This window comes from Bidens hawaiensis, unplaced genomic scaffold, assembly GCF_021521415.1.
Source record: "Bidens hawaiensis isolate Kalapana, Puna unplaced genomic scaffold, B.hawaiensis_p1.1 tig00042371_1, whole genome shotgun sequence".
NCBI classification, from domain to species: domain Eukaryota; kingdom Viridiplantae; phylum Streptophyta; class Magnoliopsida; order Asterales; family Asteraceae; genus Bidens; species Bidens hawaiensis.
The window spans coordinates 14,351-32,421 of record NW_027497502.1 but is presented as its reverse complement, the minus strand read 5'-3'; the positions used below and the strand labels follow the sequence as shown (position 1 = coordinate 32,421).

At 37.6% G+C, this 18,071-nt stretch overlaps 1 protein-coding gene across 2 annotated transcripts; it reads left to right on the top strand.

Moving 5' to 3' along the window:
- Positions 1 to 1,264: 1,264 nt before the first annotated feature.
- Positions 1,265 to 3,957, top strand: LOC143593569 (BEL1-like homeodomain protein 11). Of its 2 annotated transcripts, XR_013146128.1 has the most exons (4): positions 1,265 to 1,963; positions 2,606 to 2,988; positions 3,327 to 3,387; positions 3,464 to 3,957. XR_013146128.1 is itself a non-coding variant. In XM_077073163.1 (2 exons), the coding sequence occupies exons 1-2, from the start codon at positions 1,301 to 1,303 to the stop codon at positions 2,972 to 2,974; spliced, it is 1,032 nt and encodes a 343-aa protein (XP_076929278.1). In that variant the 5' UTR covers positions 1,265 to 1,300; the 3' UTR covers positions 2,975 to 3,137. The 2 variants fall into 2 exon arrangements, 1 of the variants encoding a protein (XP_076929278.1); XM_077073163.1 differs by lacking the exons at positions 3,327 to 3,387; positions 3,464 to 3,957 and having other exon boundaries at positions 2,606 to 3,137.
- The last annotated feature ends 14,114 nt before the right edge of the window (positions 3,958 to 18,071 follow it).

The window sequence follows — 18,071 nt, the reverse complement described above, 5'->3', positions numbered from 1 at the left end:
TCAAGTAATATCCGGTCGCATTCACAAAACCAGCTGTGTTTATGGAGACATTGTTTCTATTGTATTTTATGTTACACGAGTTTCTTAGAGCATCCCGGATGAGGCATTTGTGAGAGCCAGGGCCCAGGGGGCATGGACAATAGCATTGCGCTGCTCGTCGATGGCTCAATCGATGGGGGCGTGTTCATGGTGAAGAATGGGATGGTTGGATAGGGATGGGGTAATTTTTCTTGTATACATGTATATATAAACAATTAAACATACAAAAATATATATTAATATATTTATAAAGTTTTTAAAATATATTCTACTATGCTTTTTATTTATAATTATGTAATTTGTTAACTTAAAGAATATCACATTAAAAAATAAATACTATGATATAGTAAATAACTTGGGTATAATTAAATTCAAAAAGATGGTAATAACGTTTGTAAAGATGATAAATCAGATCGAAAACACATATTTTTGAAGGATGGCAACCTTTTTTGAACGAGAGTAAATATTATTAACCGAAACGAAGATGTTTGTAGCCGGAAGCTAGGAAGCATGCTTACATACTAGCAAGACTAACGGCTCAAGAAAGCAAGATGTTACAATAGTTACACCACCAAGACCACCAATTTATGAGAACAATGCTCTTGCTTAAAAACATCTTTTTCAATACCAACTTTTTCATTGAAAGAGGGCTAAATATTCTCTACAAGCCTGATAACATAGACACAGACAATTTCAAAACATAAAAGAGGTACAAAATAAAGATAGCCCACCTCTCTAAATATGAACTTTTTTAGTTCCCTAAAGAAATTTGTAGTTAGCCAGCAGCAGGCAAATTTAAAAAGCTGCTGGTGCTTTTGTTGTTGTTTTGTAGTCAGTGAAAGTAGCAGGGGACCATCCATTCTATTTAAATCATGTCTTTTTACACAACTTTCACTTGGTTTTTTTTATCTCATTTTTTAGGTTTTCTTGCTTTGCATAGATCCTGCAGTGGCTTCTCATTACACCTTTCTAGAGAGAGAAAACAGAATCTCTTTTTAGATAAATGTAGCAACATTTTAACCAAAGTTTGCAAAATGTGATGGTATGTTTGGAAACTATAAAACTGATTCTCTTGGCTTTCCACATTTTGCAAACTTCTTTAAATCCCAAAGTTTCTTGCTTCTTCTTCCCCATCAAGATCTTCATTTCCTTTGACTTATTTAATCAAATTGTCACAAATCTTGACGGTTGAGTCAAACCCACATGTCAAAACTGCATATTTTAACACTTGCTCTTCAATCTTGAACTTTGTTTATTCATCATGGTGGCACCAGATTCTCCTTTAAACCCTAACAACATTCACCAGTTCCTCATTTCAAACCCAACCCACTATGAAAGTCAACCTTTTGACTCTTTTGGAGTTGACTTAAGAAACCTTGGTTCATACCCATCTCAACCTCTTAACAATAATAATAATAACATTCTTCCCTCCATTCAGTCTCTTGGTGACAGAATATCAACAACATCAATCAACCTCATTCAACCTCAAGCACTCTCTGATGAACCACAAGTCAACCAAAGTCAAAAGCTTTCACTCTCATTAGGCTCAAGCTTCTTGTTTCCATCTTCAAGATGTTACATGGCTTCTGAACAAGATTTTCAAGAAAAAACAAGATATTCATCTTCATCATCTTCAAACAATCAAGGTTCATACACATTTTATGGAACAGATTCACTCTCATCATCAATATGTGGCTCAAGATACTTGAAACCAACTCAGTCTTTACTTGAGGAGATGGTTGGAGTCAATGGGAAGGATCTCGAGTCAACCAACAAGTCATATGTTAGGAAGTTATCAGGTTCTGATGAACATGGGTCGTTAAGATTATGTTCTGAGTTGAAAACAGAATTATGCAGTGGGTTGTCAATGGAGAAACAAGAACTGCAAGCCACGTTAGCAAAGCTCATTTCTTTATTAGAAGAGGTACTGTTTATTATTATTAAGTAGTTTATGTATAATTATAATTTTGATGTGTATTTATAACTAAAAATTTATATCTAGCATAATGTGTATTTTTAGTTATTTGTCTCATATTTTATGTATAATATATATTATTATACAAATATATGTTAAATATGTAAAATAAAATTTATATAAATACTAGACTCATTTAAGCTTGATCGAGATTGATAAGTGAAGCTCAGGTTGGACTCATTTAATACGTACACAAGCTTATTTTTAGGTTCGATATGGGCAGTGTATCATTTGCTAATTACTTTATATACAGTACTTATTTTTTATATATATTTTTAATTAAAGTTATATATATAGCATAGTATATATGAAGTTCTTAGTTACTTTAATCATTATTTTATATATAATTATTAAAATTATAAAAATATATTTGTTCAAACAAGCTAGATAAATGAAGCTGAGGCTCGGGCTCTTTATTCAAACAAGCTTATTTTTTAGGCTCGAGCTCTTTTAAGTTCGGTTGATTCAAGCTTTTAATGAGCAACATTGACTAGCTCACGAGCGGCTTGGCTTATTTATAACTCTAGGTTCAACAACTTACTTAACGTTAATTAACTGTATTTTTGTGTTTAATTTTGGATTAATTTTCAGCTTGAGAGAAGATATGAACAGTGTTATCAGCAACTAGAGGAGGTGGTATCTTCCTTTGAGTTAAATGCAGGTTTAGGGTCAGGGAAATCATACACTGCATTAGCACTTAACGCGATGTCGGGTCACTTTTCGAGCTTAAAAGTAGCAATCTTGTCACAAATTTTCGCTACCCGAAAGAAAATTATGCAAGATATGCCAAAAATGAACACGGGTTTTTCGCAACTCAGCTTGTTTGATAAAGAAACCAATAGACAAAACAGGATTGCCCTTCAACAGCTTGGAATGATCGGTTGCCCGAGACAGACTTGGAGGCCCATTAGAGGCTTACCCGAGACTTCTGTCATGATCCTACGGTCCTGGTTATTCTAGCACTTCCTCCACCCGTAAGTTCAATGGGCTGGTTGGCCCATTTCAGTATTGGGTCAATACGGGTTGGTTGGTTTGGTTGAGTATTGGATCAAAACGGGCTGGTTGGTTGAGTTGAGTATTGGGTCAAAGCGGGTTGGTTGGTCAGGTTGTATATTTGGTCAAAACGGGTTGGTTGAGCATTGGATCAAAACGGTTCATTAGAGTATTGGGTTAAATGGGCGGGTCAGTCGAGGGTTGGGTTGGCTCAAAACGTTTATTTTTCATATAATATTGATAACGACTTTCAACCCGTTTGACACCTCTAATATTAATATTTGTGTACTCTTTAACGGGTTCTTGTAACTGGTGACAGGTACCCGAACGACAATGAAAAACTGATGTTAGCATCACAAACAGGACTATCAAAGAATCAAGTAAATAGTTTTTATAATAAATTATTATATGTATGTGAATGGATTCTTGTTACTAATGTCGTCGAGTGTGTTTTAGGTGTCGAATTGGTTCATAAATGCACGCGTTCGACTATGGAAGCCTATGATCGAGGAAATGTACAAGGAAGAGTTTGTGGAATCATCAGAGGATTCAAATTTGTGACAGATCACAGAACCTGTTTGAAGAATGAAGGTTGTATCAATGTTGAAATATGTGTTGGGTTTCAATGGTGCTTTTGTTGTCAATGAATGCATACTTATGTTATGTCATCTAGTTAATTAAATGAAACTGTCCTTAACTTGATCTTTCAGACCTCAAAAGGATAAACAAATAAGTGTGCATTTGATACATGTATTTGATCTACAAGCATCTCAGTTTTTTTTGGAAATTACTACATGTATTTGATAAGTCATTTTCTTTTGTGATGGATTTTCAACTTTTTGATCATAGAGGATATTGCATTGGTATGTATGTTTTGGACCATTGCTAGTAATTAGTAAAGCACACTAAGATTTAAGTTTTGAATTCATTTGGTCTAATGGTTTGTGAATTCTTAACCGAAATTTGCTCCCAAATACTCGTATGACTGTCCAAAGATAGCGCAAAAATGATACTACTTATAATACCCTGGCGTGTCACTATTATAAAAGAAAAAATATAAGACATAGATTTTAAAAGGGGGATGATACAAGATTTTTATGAAAGTTCACAAACCATTGTAGTTGTAGTCTGATCATACAATCACATCATCGATCAATGTCACAATTACAAGTCTATTATACCTCTATAGTTAGATAAATGCTAGGGTATCATAGTACAAACTACAAAATAGAATGTAATAGAAAATACATAATATGTGTATCTTTTAATCATCTAAACAAATAAGTTATCATAACATACCATCGGAAAATGTGGTAGTGAGTTTAAGCCAAATATTCATATCACATGCAAAGCATAGCTAAAGTAAACAATCCAAGACTCACAACAATCATATACTAATCAAAAATCAAATAACATAGCACAAAATGAATAGAGTTAATGAATGGTGCTTTTGAAGTCAATGAATGCACACTCATGTTATGCCATCAAGTTAATTGAATGAAACGGTCTTTAAGTTGGATCTTTCTGACATCAACAAGGGTGCATTAATGGATCCACAAGCATCTCAGTTTTTTGCAAGTAGTACATGTATAAAATGATAATTATAATCCTGATTTGTTAAAAATAAAATATAGGAGTGGCTAGGCCGATCTTAAGAGGAGAATAAGGAAGAGATCAAATCAATTTTATATTTTATTTTAAAATTTAATTTTTATGTTTATCTTTTATTTTTATTAGTATCCTACTTCAAGTCAAATTCAAATCTGTTTAGTTTATAAATAGGGTTCTTTATTTGAAGTTGAAATCTAAGTTTTGAAGTCAAAAACCATATTCTGTTCTTACCGATTAATTTATATTAAATCATCACAATTTTGATTTTCCATATATCTACTTCTAGTTTCCTCATACCAAACAATAATTACAAACCGGTGACGGATGGTCCATTGGACAATCCTTAAGTGATTTAAGATCGTAATAATCATGTATTGAATTGGTTTATCTTGTTGAATTAGATAACTATGGTGTTTTGGGTGTATTGTAGGTTCAAAGGAGGTTCCGGGGCTATTATGATGTATGACGAAGAAACCTAAGGAACCGGAGACGCGAGAAAGGTCAAAAGAGGTGAAAATGGGAATGCAAGGCTGAAGTCCACCATGACCCACGGTTGAGACCATGGGCCACGGTCCATTATTGCAAGAAGTCAACCGTGACCCACGGTGTAGACCGTGGGCCACGGTTTGGGTCGTAACTGCCCGATTTCTTTTGTTTATTACTCGTTTTTGGGCTGTCTTTTCACCTATCTTCTATTCCAAACACCTTAGAGACGAATTTTGGAGAACAAGTATTTGATTTTGGTGATTGTAATCGTTGAATTGGATTTTGAATTCATCTACATACTTTAATTGATGCTATGATGAACCGAATGATGAGTGGCTAGTAATTTTTATGTTCTCTCCCGAATTGTAAGGTTTTCAATTGGATATTTGTTAATCGTTTATGTTATTTGTGGGATAATATTTTGATCTTATGATTATTTTTGCTATGGTGATTGTGAGTTTGTTTTGTAATTGTTAGTATAGTATTAATTCGTGTTCTTGGCTATCCGTTCTTGGTGCCATAGGCAATCGAGATTTAGTAGAAGAGAATTAGGGTTGACAATACTAAACTGATTATTGAGTGACAACCTTGCATGTTTATAATCCAAGTACTTAGTCCTTTTTTATCACATCGAAACGCATTTTCACGAACTATATTTTTGTAGTTCATCTCACAAGTAAACGTTAACTTTATCAACATTGGAAACTTGAAATCAGGAGAGAGCATTGTTCCTTATATTGTTTAGAACTCGTTTATTGCTTTAGTTCTTTTTGTTAATCAAAACCAAACAACCAAATCTTTGAATTTACTTTTGCACTTAGTTTAATATAGATAAATTTCATAGCTACTTAGTAACACGTATTTCACAAACTCTCTGTGTTCGACACCCGCTTACCGCTATCTAATTAGTGTAATCGATTTATTTTTGAGTGAGTATTCGACATCACGTCAAATTTTGGCACCGTTGTCGGGGAGTAGTGCGCAACGTGTGTTAGCTTTAGTTGTTTTTGTTTGTTATTTTCGGGTTTACGTTGATTGCGTTAGTGTGCAGGTACCTACAGGTGTACGCATACTAGAAGATCTAACAGGTCATCACCACTAGTAATCGATCCCGAGATTGACAGAACGCTTCGAAGAAACCGAGTCTTACTCAAGGAGAACAAGCTTCTTGGTTCTCCAACTACATCGAATAGCACCATGGAACCACTGGTTCCCACTTCGGGTCAACCATTACCATCCACACCTCCACCAAATCCACCTCCACCGATCACTACTAATATACCTACATCATCAAGTGAATTGCAACCACCACCCAAAACTGAACCCATCCCTGCTCAATACACCTATGCAACATCATCCACATTGCCATCTATTTCCAACCTTTTTCCTACCTTTGGTGCATCATCATCTCAACAAAATCAACAACTAACCTTTCAACAATCACAATCAAGCTACCAATATCAACCCCAACCTTTCATGCAACATTCAATATCACAAGGTGACGGATACGGATATGGGTTTGACAGTGAATTTGAGGGGTATGAAGTGGAAGGTTACTACATGGGAGGTGATGGAAGCAAAAGGGTTAATCCGGGAAATTTTGGTTATGGTCAATGGCAACAACCGGAACCGTTGCAAGAGCTTAATCGACAACAACCACTGCCGGTTGTCCAACAAAGCGTTCAACCACCACCGATTCAACAACAAATTCAACAACAACCACCGGTTGTTGTTCATCAACAAGTTCAACCGCCACTGATTGTTCAACAACCACAAGGCAACCTCAAGATTAACAATTTCAACAACAAATGCCCCAGCCAAAGTTTCAACAACAATTTGCGCAGCCAAGGCCCGTTTATAGGCAAATGGGTCAACCAAGAGTACCAATGGGGTTACCAAGAAGGAATGCAAGAGAAATGGTGAGAGGGATTGAAGCCCATTTACGACCAATAATTACTAGTAATCCGTCTCTGGTGGTTAATCCTCACAATCAACAAGGGAGGACATTTGAAGTGAGAACTAATGCACTCCAAAGTCTACCAAAGTATAAGGGGTTAGCAACAGAGGAACCGTATTTTCATTTGGAGGCATATGACTCTATGTGCAACACTATTGGGGGTTAAGGTTTTTCGACGGATGAGGTGAAATTGGTTCTTTTTCAATTTTTGTTGGAAGATAAAGCAAAGAGATGGTTCTACACATTGCCTTCCACATCAATTTACACTTGGGCCGAGACGCAACAACGATTTTTGGAAGAATTTTACACGGCTCAAAAGACTAACGATGCAAGATGGAGTCTAAGATCTTTCCAACAACAATCGGGCGAAATGTTTCATGTAGCGTTTGAGCGGTTTAATATGATGATCAATAATTGTCCTTATCATGGTATTGCTCTTTGGGGGTTATTGAATGCGTTTCATAAAGGGTTGAGTGCGGAAGATGAACAAAATTTAATGTCGATTACGAATGGTTCGTTTGGTACCAATTATGAACAAGATGATTGGGCATATTTAGAACAGGCGGTCACTTTAAAGAGAAAAGCCCAAACCGGAAGAAGAGCAAGACCGGAGATTAGTAGACCACAAGTGCAAGCCGTGGAAGAAGGAAACGTACTAACCACTAATCAGGTAATTGATGTTTGTACAAATTGTAACGAGTTGGGTCATGCTTCGGAGGTATGTGAGGTAGGTCAAGCACCGGTGGAGGAGGTGAATGCACTTCAAGGGGGAGGTGGTAGGAATTACAACATGGACTCCAACACCTACCACCCTGGGTTGAGAAATCATCCGAATTTCCGTTATGGAAATCCGGCTACTCAATCTAACCCGAACTTTCAAGGAAATCAAGGAAATTATGTTCCTCGCCAACAGTATAATAACCAAGGTAATTTTCATGACGGGAATAATCAAGGGTTTCAAGGTCAAGGAGGTGGCGGTGAAAGTAGGTCAACGGGTCAAAGTTCATCAAGTGGAAATGAAGTTATGGACATGTTGAATTTGATGCAACAAGACATGCAACGAAGAAAATCAACTTGATGAAGTGAGAATGCAAAAGGATGAAGCTAGAGATAAGGTCATCCAATCGTTGACCACACAAATGGGTCAACTCGCAACCGAAGTGTCGGACTTAAAGAAGAATAATGGTCAATTTCCAAGCGACACTAAGTAAATCCTTCTCATAACTCTTCTCGTAATGTTCCTATTAATCACGTTAGTGTGTTAATAAGTGGTAAAGAATACAAAAAGGATTTATCACCGGGTGTGGTTGATGGGGAAGTTGAGGATATTACGGGTAATGAAAGTGATGATGAAATAGTAACAAATAAACCCACAAAACATGTCACTTTTGAAAATCCGTTACAAAATCTGGGTCAAACTTTAAATTTAAAAGATAAAAATACGGAAGTAGAACCAAATGCGGTTCCATTTCTATCGGCTTTACTTGACCCGGGTAAGAAAAATATTATTTCAATAAGGGGTCCTCAAAAAGAAGAGATGTGGGAAGTTTTTAAACAAGTAAAGGTAAATTTACCTTTACTTGAGGCAATTAAACAAGTGCCCGCATATGCTAAGTTTTTAAAAAAACTATGCACTCAAAAGAGGCAACAAAAAGTGCCTAAACGAGTGGATTTAACTGAGAGGTAAGTGCGGTCTTAAAAGGAGATCTTCCTCCTAAGCTTCAAGACCCGGGAACTCCCTTAATTAATATTCAAGTAGGCAATTTTCAAATGTCTAGGGCATTACTAGATCTTGGGGCGGGAGTAAGCATTCTTCCTGGGGGTTTATATGACCAATATGATTTTGGTCCTTAAAACAAGTTGAGACAACGGTTGTGTTAGCCGATTTGTCTCATAAACTCCCCCGAGGAATTGTGCGGGATGTGATAGTAAAAGTTGAAGAATTTTACTATCCGGTTGACTTTTTCGTCTTAGACTACTCATCGGTTGATTCGACCCAACAATAAAATGTTATATTGGGTCGACCGTTTTTAAACACCGCTCATGCTATTATTGACTGTCGATCGAGTACGGTTGATATGGCTTTTGGAAATAGAAAAATGAGATTGAATGTGTTCACTAACGGATCTAATTCTTTATGTGGTGATGAGTGTTTCATGGCAGATATTGTTGACATGTGTGAACCGCATAATTATGAGGAAGATGCTTTAGAAGCATGTGTTTGGGATTTTTCTGAATTGGTACATCTTTGTGCATTGAGGATGGAATAGAAAAATCAAGACGTGTTGGCGGCAAAAGAAGGACGACCACCATGGACTCATCAAATTGAAAGTCTACCAGCTGATATTGATTCGGGTACAAAACCGTCTTTGAAATGCCCACCGAAATTGAAATTGAAGGACTTGCCGAGTCACTTAAAGTACACATTTTTGGGGGATAATGACACACTCCCGGTCATTATTGCATCTAATTTGGATGAGTTTCAAGAGGAAGAATTATTGAAGGTGTTGAAGATGAACAAGGCGGCGATAGGTTGGACAATTGCCGACTTAAAAGGTATTAGTCCGTCTATAGTTATGCACAAAATCATCACCAACGAAGACGCGAAACCAACCCGAGAGACTCAAATAAGGTTAAATCCAAATTTGAGAGAAGTTGTGAAGAAAGAGGTGATAAAGTGGTTGGATGCGGGAATTATCTATCCCATCTCGGATAGTGCATGGGTAAATCCTACACAGGTGGTACCGAAAAAAGCAGGTATACAAGTAACTAAAGATGAAAGCGTTGAACAAATCGCCACCCAACCGGTCACCGGGTGGCGAGTTTGCATTGGTTATCGTAAATTAAACGGCGCTACATCTATTATTGGTTATCATTTTCCACTACCTTTTATTGACCAAATTATTGAAAAATTATCGGGTCAAAAGTATTACTGTTTTTTGGATGGGTACTCGGGTTATAACCAAATTGCTATTCACCCGGATGACAAACACCAGACCACCTTCACCTGTTCGTATGGCACCTTTGCTTTTCAGCAAATGTCGTTCGGATTATGTAATGCCGTGGCCACGTTCCAACGTTGTATGATAAGTATTTTTTTCGGATATGGTTGGGGATTCACTTGAGGTATTTATGGATGACTTTTCCATTTTTGGTCCAACTTATGAAACTTATCTCAATGAATTAGAAAAAGTTTTAAAAGGGTGTGTTGAGACAAGTTTAGTTTTAAGTTGGGAGAAAAGTCATTTCATGGTGCAAGAGGGTATCGTGTTGGGTCACGTTATTTCAGAAAGGGGAATGGAAGTGGATAAGGCAAAGGACCGGGTAATATCATCTTTACCTCCACCTAAAAATATAAAAGGGGTAAGGTCATTTTTGGGGCATGCAGGTTTTTATAAACGATTTATTAAAGGCTTTAGTGTGATCATAAAGCCTTTATGTAATTTATTGTTAAAAGATGCTCCTTTTGATTTTACTAATGAGTGTTTGCAAGTGTTTAATGTTTTGAAGGAACAGTTGGTGAAAGCTCCCATTCTACAACCACCGGATTGGTCAAAGCCATTTGAGATTATGTGTGATGCTAGTGATACAACTATCGGAGCGGTTTTGGGTCAACGAATTGATAAAAAACCGGTGGTCATTTATTATGCGAGTAAAACATTATCCGAAGCGCAACTTAATTATACAACCACTGAAAAATAATTTCTTGCGGTAGTGTAAGCTTTTGATAAGTTTCGCTCGTATATTTGGGGGAGTAACGTGATCGTTTATTCGGACCATAGTGCGGTTTGATATTTGATGGAAAAGAAGGATGCAAAAGCGCATTTAATTCGGTTAGTATTGCTTTTGCAAGAGTTTGATTTAGAGGTTTGGGATAAAAAGGGGTGTGAAAATGTAGTGGCGGATCACCTATCCCGAATTCCATTGGAGGGTGTTGATGACCCGATGGAGATTAACGAACAGTTTCCCGATGAACAATTGTTAGCCGTGTCGACTGCACCATGGTACGCTCACCTATTCCAAGTCATTGGGTGAAGAAAAGAAGGCAACGGTTCATGGCCCAAGTGAAATAATATATTTGGGATGAACCGGACTTGTTCAATATTGGTTCGGATCAAGTGATAAGGAGGTATATTCCCGATTCTGAGGTATCAGAGGTTTTGACTCATGCACATGCATCGGCGTGTGGAGGTCATTTTAGCTATCAAAAGACGGGCTACCGGGTGCTTCAATGTGGGTTTTATTAGCCCACCATTTTTTATAGATGCAAGTGAGTATGCCCGACATTGCTTGAATTGCCAAAAGTTGGGTAGTATCTCGAAACGGGACGGAATGCCGTTGCAACCGATTTTGGTGTTAGAGATTTTTGATGTATGGGGAATTGACTTTATGGGCCCGTTTCCAAACTCAAATGGATTTTTATATATCATGGTTGCGGTCGATTATGCGTCCAAATGGGTAAAATCGGTAGCAACAAGAACCAATGACCATTCGGTAGTTTGCAAATTCGTTCAATCAAACATCTTTGCTCGGTTTGGTATCCCGCGGGTTATTATTAGTGATGGTGGGTCGCATTTGAAGAATTTAAACTTTGAGAAACTTTTAAAAAGGTACAATGTAAATCACCGAATTGCTACACCTTATCATCCACAAACAAGTGGATAAGTTGAATGCCCAATCGCCAAATCAAAGAAATTTTGATAAAGACGGTGCGGGTCGATAGAAAGGATAGGTCTTCTAAGTTAAATGATGCATTGTGGGCATATCGGACCGCCTACAAAACTCCTATTGGCAAAACTCCTTATCGGTTAGTTTATGAGAAAGGGTGTCATTTACCAACGGAGTTGGAACATAGGGCGTTTTGGGCGATCAAGAATGTTAACGCGGATTATAAGAAGCGGGTGAATTGAGAAAGTTGAAATTGAATGAGATTGAGGAAATTCGGGATGAAGCGTATGAACTTGCTTCCGCATACAAAGACAAACTAAAAAATGTCCATGATGCAAAGTTGAAAAAAAGGACCTTTGAAGTGGGCCAAAGGTGTGGTTGTATAATTCAAGGTTGAAGTTGTTTCCTGGTAAGTTAAAGAGCAAGTGGATGGGCCCATGTATCATCACAAGAGTGGGTAGTTTTGGTGATGTGGAGATAGAAGATGTTCAAGATCAAGCGAAACAAGTGGTGAATGGTTAAAGACTTAAACCTTATTTGGAACTAAAGGACATCAATATGCTCAGTGTGGATAAGATGAGTTACTTGTTAAGCTCACCGGATGATGAAACAACTTAAGAAGCTAAGGTATGTTGTATATTTTAGCATAGGTTAATTAGGTTTTTATTCTAATTGTTTTTAAAAAAATTACCTTCCTCGCTTTGGAGTTGTCCAAATCAAGTGTGGGGAAGTCTTTATGATTTTTTTACCTTGTTGAGGGCAACTCGGGTTTTTCATGGGGGTAGAGTAATTTTTAATTTTTATTTTTGAATTGGTAAATAAGTTTTTGATCAATTTTGTTATTTTTGGTATTTGTTATTTTTGAATTAAAAAAAAATAGGGGTGAACCGTGGACCACGGTGTAGACCATGGACCACGGTGTAGACCGTGGCCCACGGTGATTACCGTAAGGCATGGTTCAGGGACATGCCACGGTACGGTGGCCTCTGTCCGTTTTAACAAAATTACACCGTGACCCACGGTGTGGACCGTGGGCCACGGTCCGGCTGATACGGACGAGCAGACTTGACTGCTCCGTGACCCACGGTTTGAACCGTGGGCCACGGTCCGATCGTGACAGACATAAGGGAACCGGGTTTTAGGGTTACTAGATAATAAAAATTCAATTTTACATCAATTATACACCACACAAATCACCTACCTTCATTATTTACTTCAATTTCCATCTTCATCTTCCTCACAATCCATATCTTTAAACCCTAACTCCCCACTTCAAACATTCATAACCTTCTCATATCTTCACCAATTCAACCGATTTTTTGGTCTATTTTGACTAGAATTTCACAAGGGTTGCAATTTTATCATTGAATTTGAAAGAATCTCTTGTTTTGTTGGTCAATTTGGGGCAATTAAGTCCGAAAAATTGTGGGTTTTGGTTTATTTTGAAGCTTTCTTCATCTTCAACTTCTACAACACCAACGTATGTAATTTATTTTCATTATTGATGGAGTGTTGCAATAAAGTTGTAAGTTGTTCATAATTGTTTCTATAGACCCACTTGCTTGTTTGAGTAATTAGTAGAATGGTTGTACATTATGGTTGTGGATAGTGAATAATTGCTTGAAACATATGGTTGTTTCATTGATTAGTTGGGAATTATGTGTTGAATAATTCTTGAAATTTTTGATAAATTGATTAACGAGTGATTATCCAAAACCATAGTAACAAGCAAGTGTGGGGAAGTTTATGTTGACTTAACTTGGTTTGTTTGGGTTGTTTGTTGTTTGTAGATGGGTAGAACTTCAGATAAAGGAAAGGGAAAGGCGTCGTCTTCAAGTGGGCGAGCAGCCCAAGCAAAGAGACAGAGGTTACATGAAAAGCAAGCACGTGTGCAAGTACAACCGGTAAAACCCACGTGGAAAGGTGGGGTGTTGTCAAAATATGCACTAGATTGGCAAGCCGAATTGTTCATTGATAAGATGGCCACATTGAGAAATAGAATCGAGGGATACATGTACGAGAAAGAGGTCACGGATCCCGGGTTTGAGTCGTTTGGGATAGTGGAAAGATTTAAACACTTAGGTTGGGAAGCAGCTCTGAAGTGTTATAATGAGGAGACTAACACTTTGTACGATAGAGAGATTGAGGAATGGGTGTCCACGTTAAGATGTCTCACCTATAAAAAGGGGCATGACATGAAATTAATTGGAAAAGTGGGAGGACAGGAATTGGTAATGTCATTTGACACATTTAATCAAATCGCGCTTTTTGACACCAAACCAAGCAACTCATATGTGTATGCTTCTACCAAAGATTTATTTGAATGTCCCGACAAGCATCCTCAATGGCACAACATGCTTGAAAAGGTTCTTAAAAAAGGTGGAAGTTCGGGTGATCAGATTAAGAGAAAGGATCTGAAGATTGAGGCACAGTTATTGATGTCTATTTGCTTGTACAATGTGATGCCCCGAAGGGGAGATATTTCGATAGTGTGGAACTGAGATATTCCCGTATTGTACGCATTAATGTGCGGGACGCCCCTTATTTCTTACCGATATCTAGTCATGCATAACATTTGGATCAGCCGGGAAAGCAATAAGCGGAAGTTAATTCCTCATTATTGACTGATCACAGCATTACTAAAGAACGATGGCGTGATTAATGAAGACTCGTTGGGAATGACCAAGGGGTTCAAAGAGTTCAAGTTGTCAGATTTACCTGGGTAGGTTTACACACTAACCGATAGACATCATGTACTTTTGTGTGATAACATAAGATGGAGAGTGATTCGAGAAGATGTGGAAGTAGATGATGATGAGGAGGAGGAGATAGAACATGTGGAAGAGGTAGGTGAACCCGATTACATAGATGTGGGTGGTGGCAGCAGTTCCCAACACGGGGGTTGGGATTATTCGGCAGGTTATAACTCCTATGGTAATGATTGGGCCCATGTGGGGTCAATAAATGAGGTGGTGGAAAGGCATAGGCCTTCCACGTACGAGAATTGGTCGGTGGTGGAAAGGCATAGGCCTTCCACGTAAATGATTGCGCGCATTATTTCACCATCAGACCTTTATGGGGGCTTATGCTGAGCGGTCCGAAAAAGAAAGGCACGACAGGTTAGAGATGTGGAACCGTACCAATGCTTACGGGCGAGAGCATGACATGAATATGAGATACTTGGATGATAGGAATCGGAGGATGCATGATCAATGGCATGCAGGTGAACCGGTTGTACCGGATCCACCAATCGTAGATTACACAACCCTACCTCCATATGACGGTTCGGTACGCTATCCTGAACCACCTCTTCATCATTCCATGTGGGTCATCCCAATGCAGTCAATGGCACCACCACCATCACAAGAAGAAGGAAGCAGCGAAGGCGACGGGGCGTTTAATTTTAGCCAGTTCTCTGATTTCATGACATCTATCTTTGGGTCGGCCCACCCGCCTTACAACTGATTGAGCCTCGTGATTCCAGGTGAACCCTGTTCTGTATATTTATGTATAGTTGTTTTTATTTGTGTTTTATTTTTTTTTTGGGTGGATGGGAGGAGAATGGAATACTTATGATTATGTATTATGGGTTGTGTTGAAAAGAAGGTTGTGTTTAAGAAATAGTTCGTTTCATTTTTTTTCTCAAAATCGTACATTGGGGACAATGTATCCCAAGTGTGGGGATGAGGAAAATTTCGTTTGTTTTGAAACATTTCGTTAAAATAAATAAATAAAATAATAATAATAATAATAATAAATTAAAATAAAATAAAAAACATAAAAAAATCAAAAAATTTTAAAAAAAAATGTGTTTAAAGAAACTGGAAAGTGGTAAGATGGCGGGGTAAGGTTTTGGTCCCTTTTCATGGTCACAATTTCCTAAGAAACATGTTGCCTAGTTGTTGTTAAAAAGGAGGTTGTTTAGTATTCTAATCAAGGTTAGCATGCTTTCGGTGCAATAACTTGCATAACATGTTGTATACACTTGCAAGTCGAGAAAATAAGGATTGTTAACGAAAGTTGGGATTTATCTGATAGAACTTGTGCAATTAGTGCATTTCGAGATCTTAGCTTGACATGAATGCAAAAGTGATAGAGGCACTTAGGTTAAGCCTCGTCTGGATGAGTGCGAGTTTGGGTTTTGGGGGTTGGGCCTCATACATTACATATATGAGCGTGGATAATGAGAGGGGTGGGGGGCTGCTTCCCTTAGAAAACATTTTCGGGCCTATTATTATTTCATTTAATCAACCCGGTGTTATATTGCGAAATGATCTGACTTAATAGGTTTCTATGTAATTGTTTTAGTATTTGTTAATAAGTTGTATTAAGCATTATGTTATCATGCTTACAAAGAAAATGTGTATTAAAGATGCAATGTTCAAGTATTATATAGTCAAAAAAAATGAGAAAATGATGTTAGTGATGTATATAGTTGTTTATTTCATTGTTTACTTAGTTTGTTTGTAATAAGTCGGATCAGATCGTTTGAGCTACTTTCAATATTCCCTTCCATACCCTTACATTTAGCCCCATTACAACCCGTTTTAAGCCCTCTTGATTTGCATTTGTGTTAAAGCATTTACATAGGTGGAGATTTGATGATTGCACAAGCGTATGTGAGGAGAATTGGTTATATGTGTGTTATGTATGGGCAAAAAAACCGAAAGCATGTTAGGTTTGGTTAGAATTCTACGGTTTAAATGGAATGTCAAGTGAACTAGTGCAACCAATAAAAATAAGGGAATAGGGTATGACTTGGGACCTTAACCGAACCGGAATTGTGGTATGATTGGTGGCTACAAGTTGAGAATAATAAAAAGTTTGTGTTGAGATGTTGCTTGAGGGCAAGCAATGGGTAAGTGTGGGAATGTGACGGGTGGTCCATTGGACAACCCTTAAGAGATTTAAGACCGTAATAATCATGTATTGAATTGGTTTATCTTGTTGAATTAGATAACTACGGTGTTTTTGGTGAATTGTAGGTTCAAAGGAGGTTCCGGGGCTATTATGATGTATAACGAAGAAACCTAAGGAACCGGAGACGCGAGAAAGGTCAAAAGAGGTGAAAACGGGAATGCAAGGTTGAAGTCCACTGTGACCCACGGTTGAGACGGTGGGCCACAGTTCGGGTCGTGACTGCCCGATTTCTTTTGTTTATTACTCGTTTTTGGGCTATCTTTTCACCTATCTTCCATTCCAAACACCTTAGAGACGAATTTTGGAGAGCAAGTATTTGATTTTGGTGATTGTAATAATTGAATTGGATTTTGAATTCTACTACATACTTTAATTGATGCTATGATGAACCGAATGATGAGTGGCTAGTAATCTTTATGTTCTCTCCTGAATTGTAATGTTTTCAAGTGGATATTTGTTAATCGTTTATGTTATTTGTGGGATAGTATTTTGATCTTATGATTATTTTTCTATGGTGATTGTGAGTTTGTTTTGTGATTTTTAGTATAGTAGTAATTCGTGTTCTTGACTATCCGTTCTTGGTGCCATAGGCAATCGAGATTTAGTAGAAGAGAATTAGGGTTGACAGTACTAAATTGATTATTGAGTGACAACCTTGCGTTTTTATGATCCAAGTACTTAGTCCTCTTTTATCACATCCAAGCGCATTTTCACGACCTATATTTGTGTAGTTCATCTCACAAGTAAATGTTAACTTTATCAACATTGGAAACCTGAAATCTGGAGAGTGCATTGTTTCTTATATTGTTTAGAACTCGTTTATTGCAATAGTTCTTTTTGTTAATCAAAACCGCACTTAGTTTAATATAGATAAATTTCATAGCTACTTAGTAACACATATTCCAAAAACTCTCTGTGTTCGACACCCGCGTACCGCTATCTAATTAGTGTAATCGGTTTATTTTTTAGTGAGTCTTCGACATCACATCAACCGGCAACATATACAATTTTGTTCCGTATTTATTATTCTAGAACACAATTTAGTGTTAAAAGTTTCAAATCCAACTTGTTTCTCCAACAATTGATATCAAGAGCGTAGGCGATCTACGATATTAGGGAAGTTCAAGAACGGTGTGGGGCGACTAATCACATCAAATCGGAAACTCGAAAACCTAGTATTATGGCGGATGAACGAACGGTTGTGCAAGCACGGGAACTAATTTCAACTTTGTTGTAGTGTCCGAAGTTAACAAAAACAAACTATAACACGTGGGTTGTAATCATGGAATCAATCCTTGATGCTCAAGGATTATGGGCGGTGGTGTCCGGAGACGCCGTAGACGAGAGAAAGAACAAGATGGCTAGGGCGATTATTTTTCAAGCCTTACCGGAAAACGTGTTGATACAAGTTGCAAGAACCCG

Bases quoted from the DNA above. Each gene is read 5' to 3' on its own strand.
- LOC143593569 (XM_077073163.1), top strand. From the start codon at position 1,301: ATGGTGGCACCAGATTCTCCTTTAAACCCTAACAACATTCACCAGTTC. The intron at 1,964-2,605 runs GTACTGTTTATT...ATTAATTTTCAG, and splicing joins TCATTTCTTTATTAGAAGAG to CTTGAGAGAAGATATGAACA.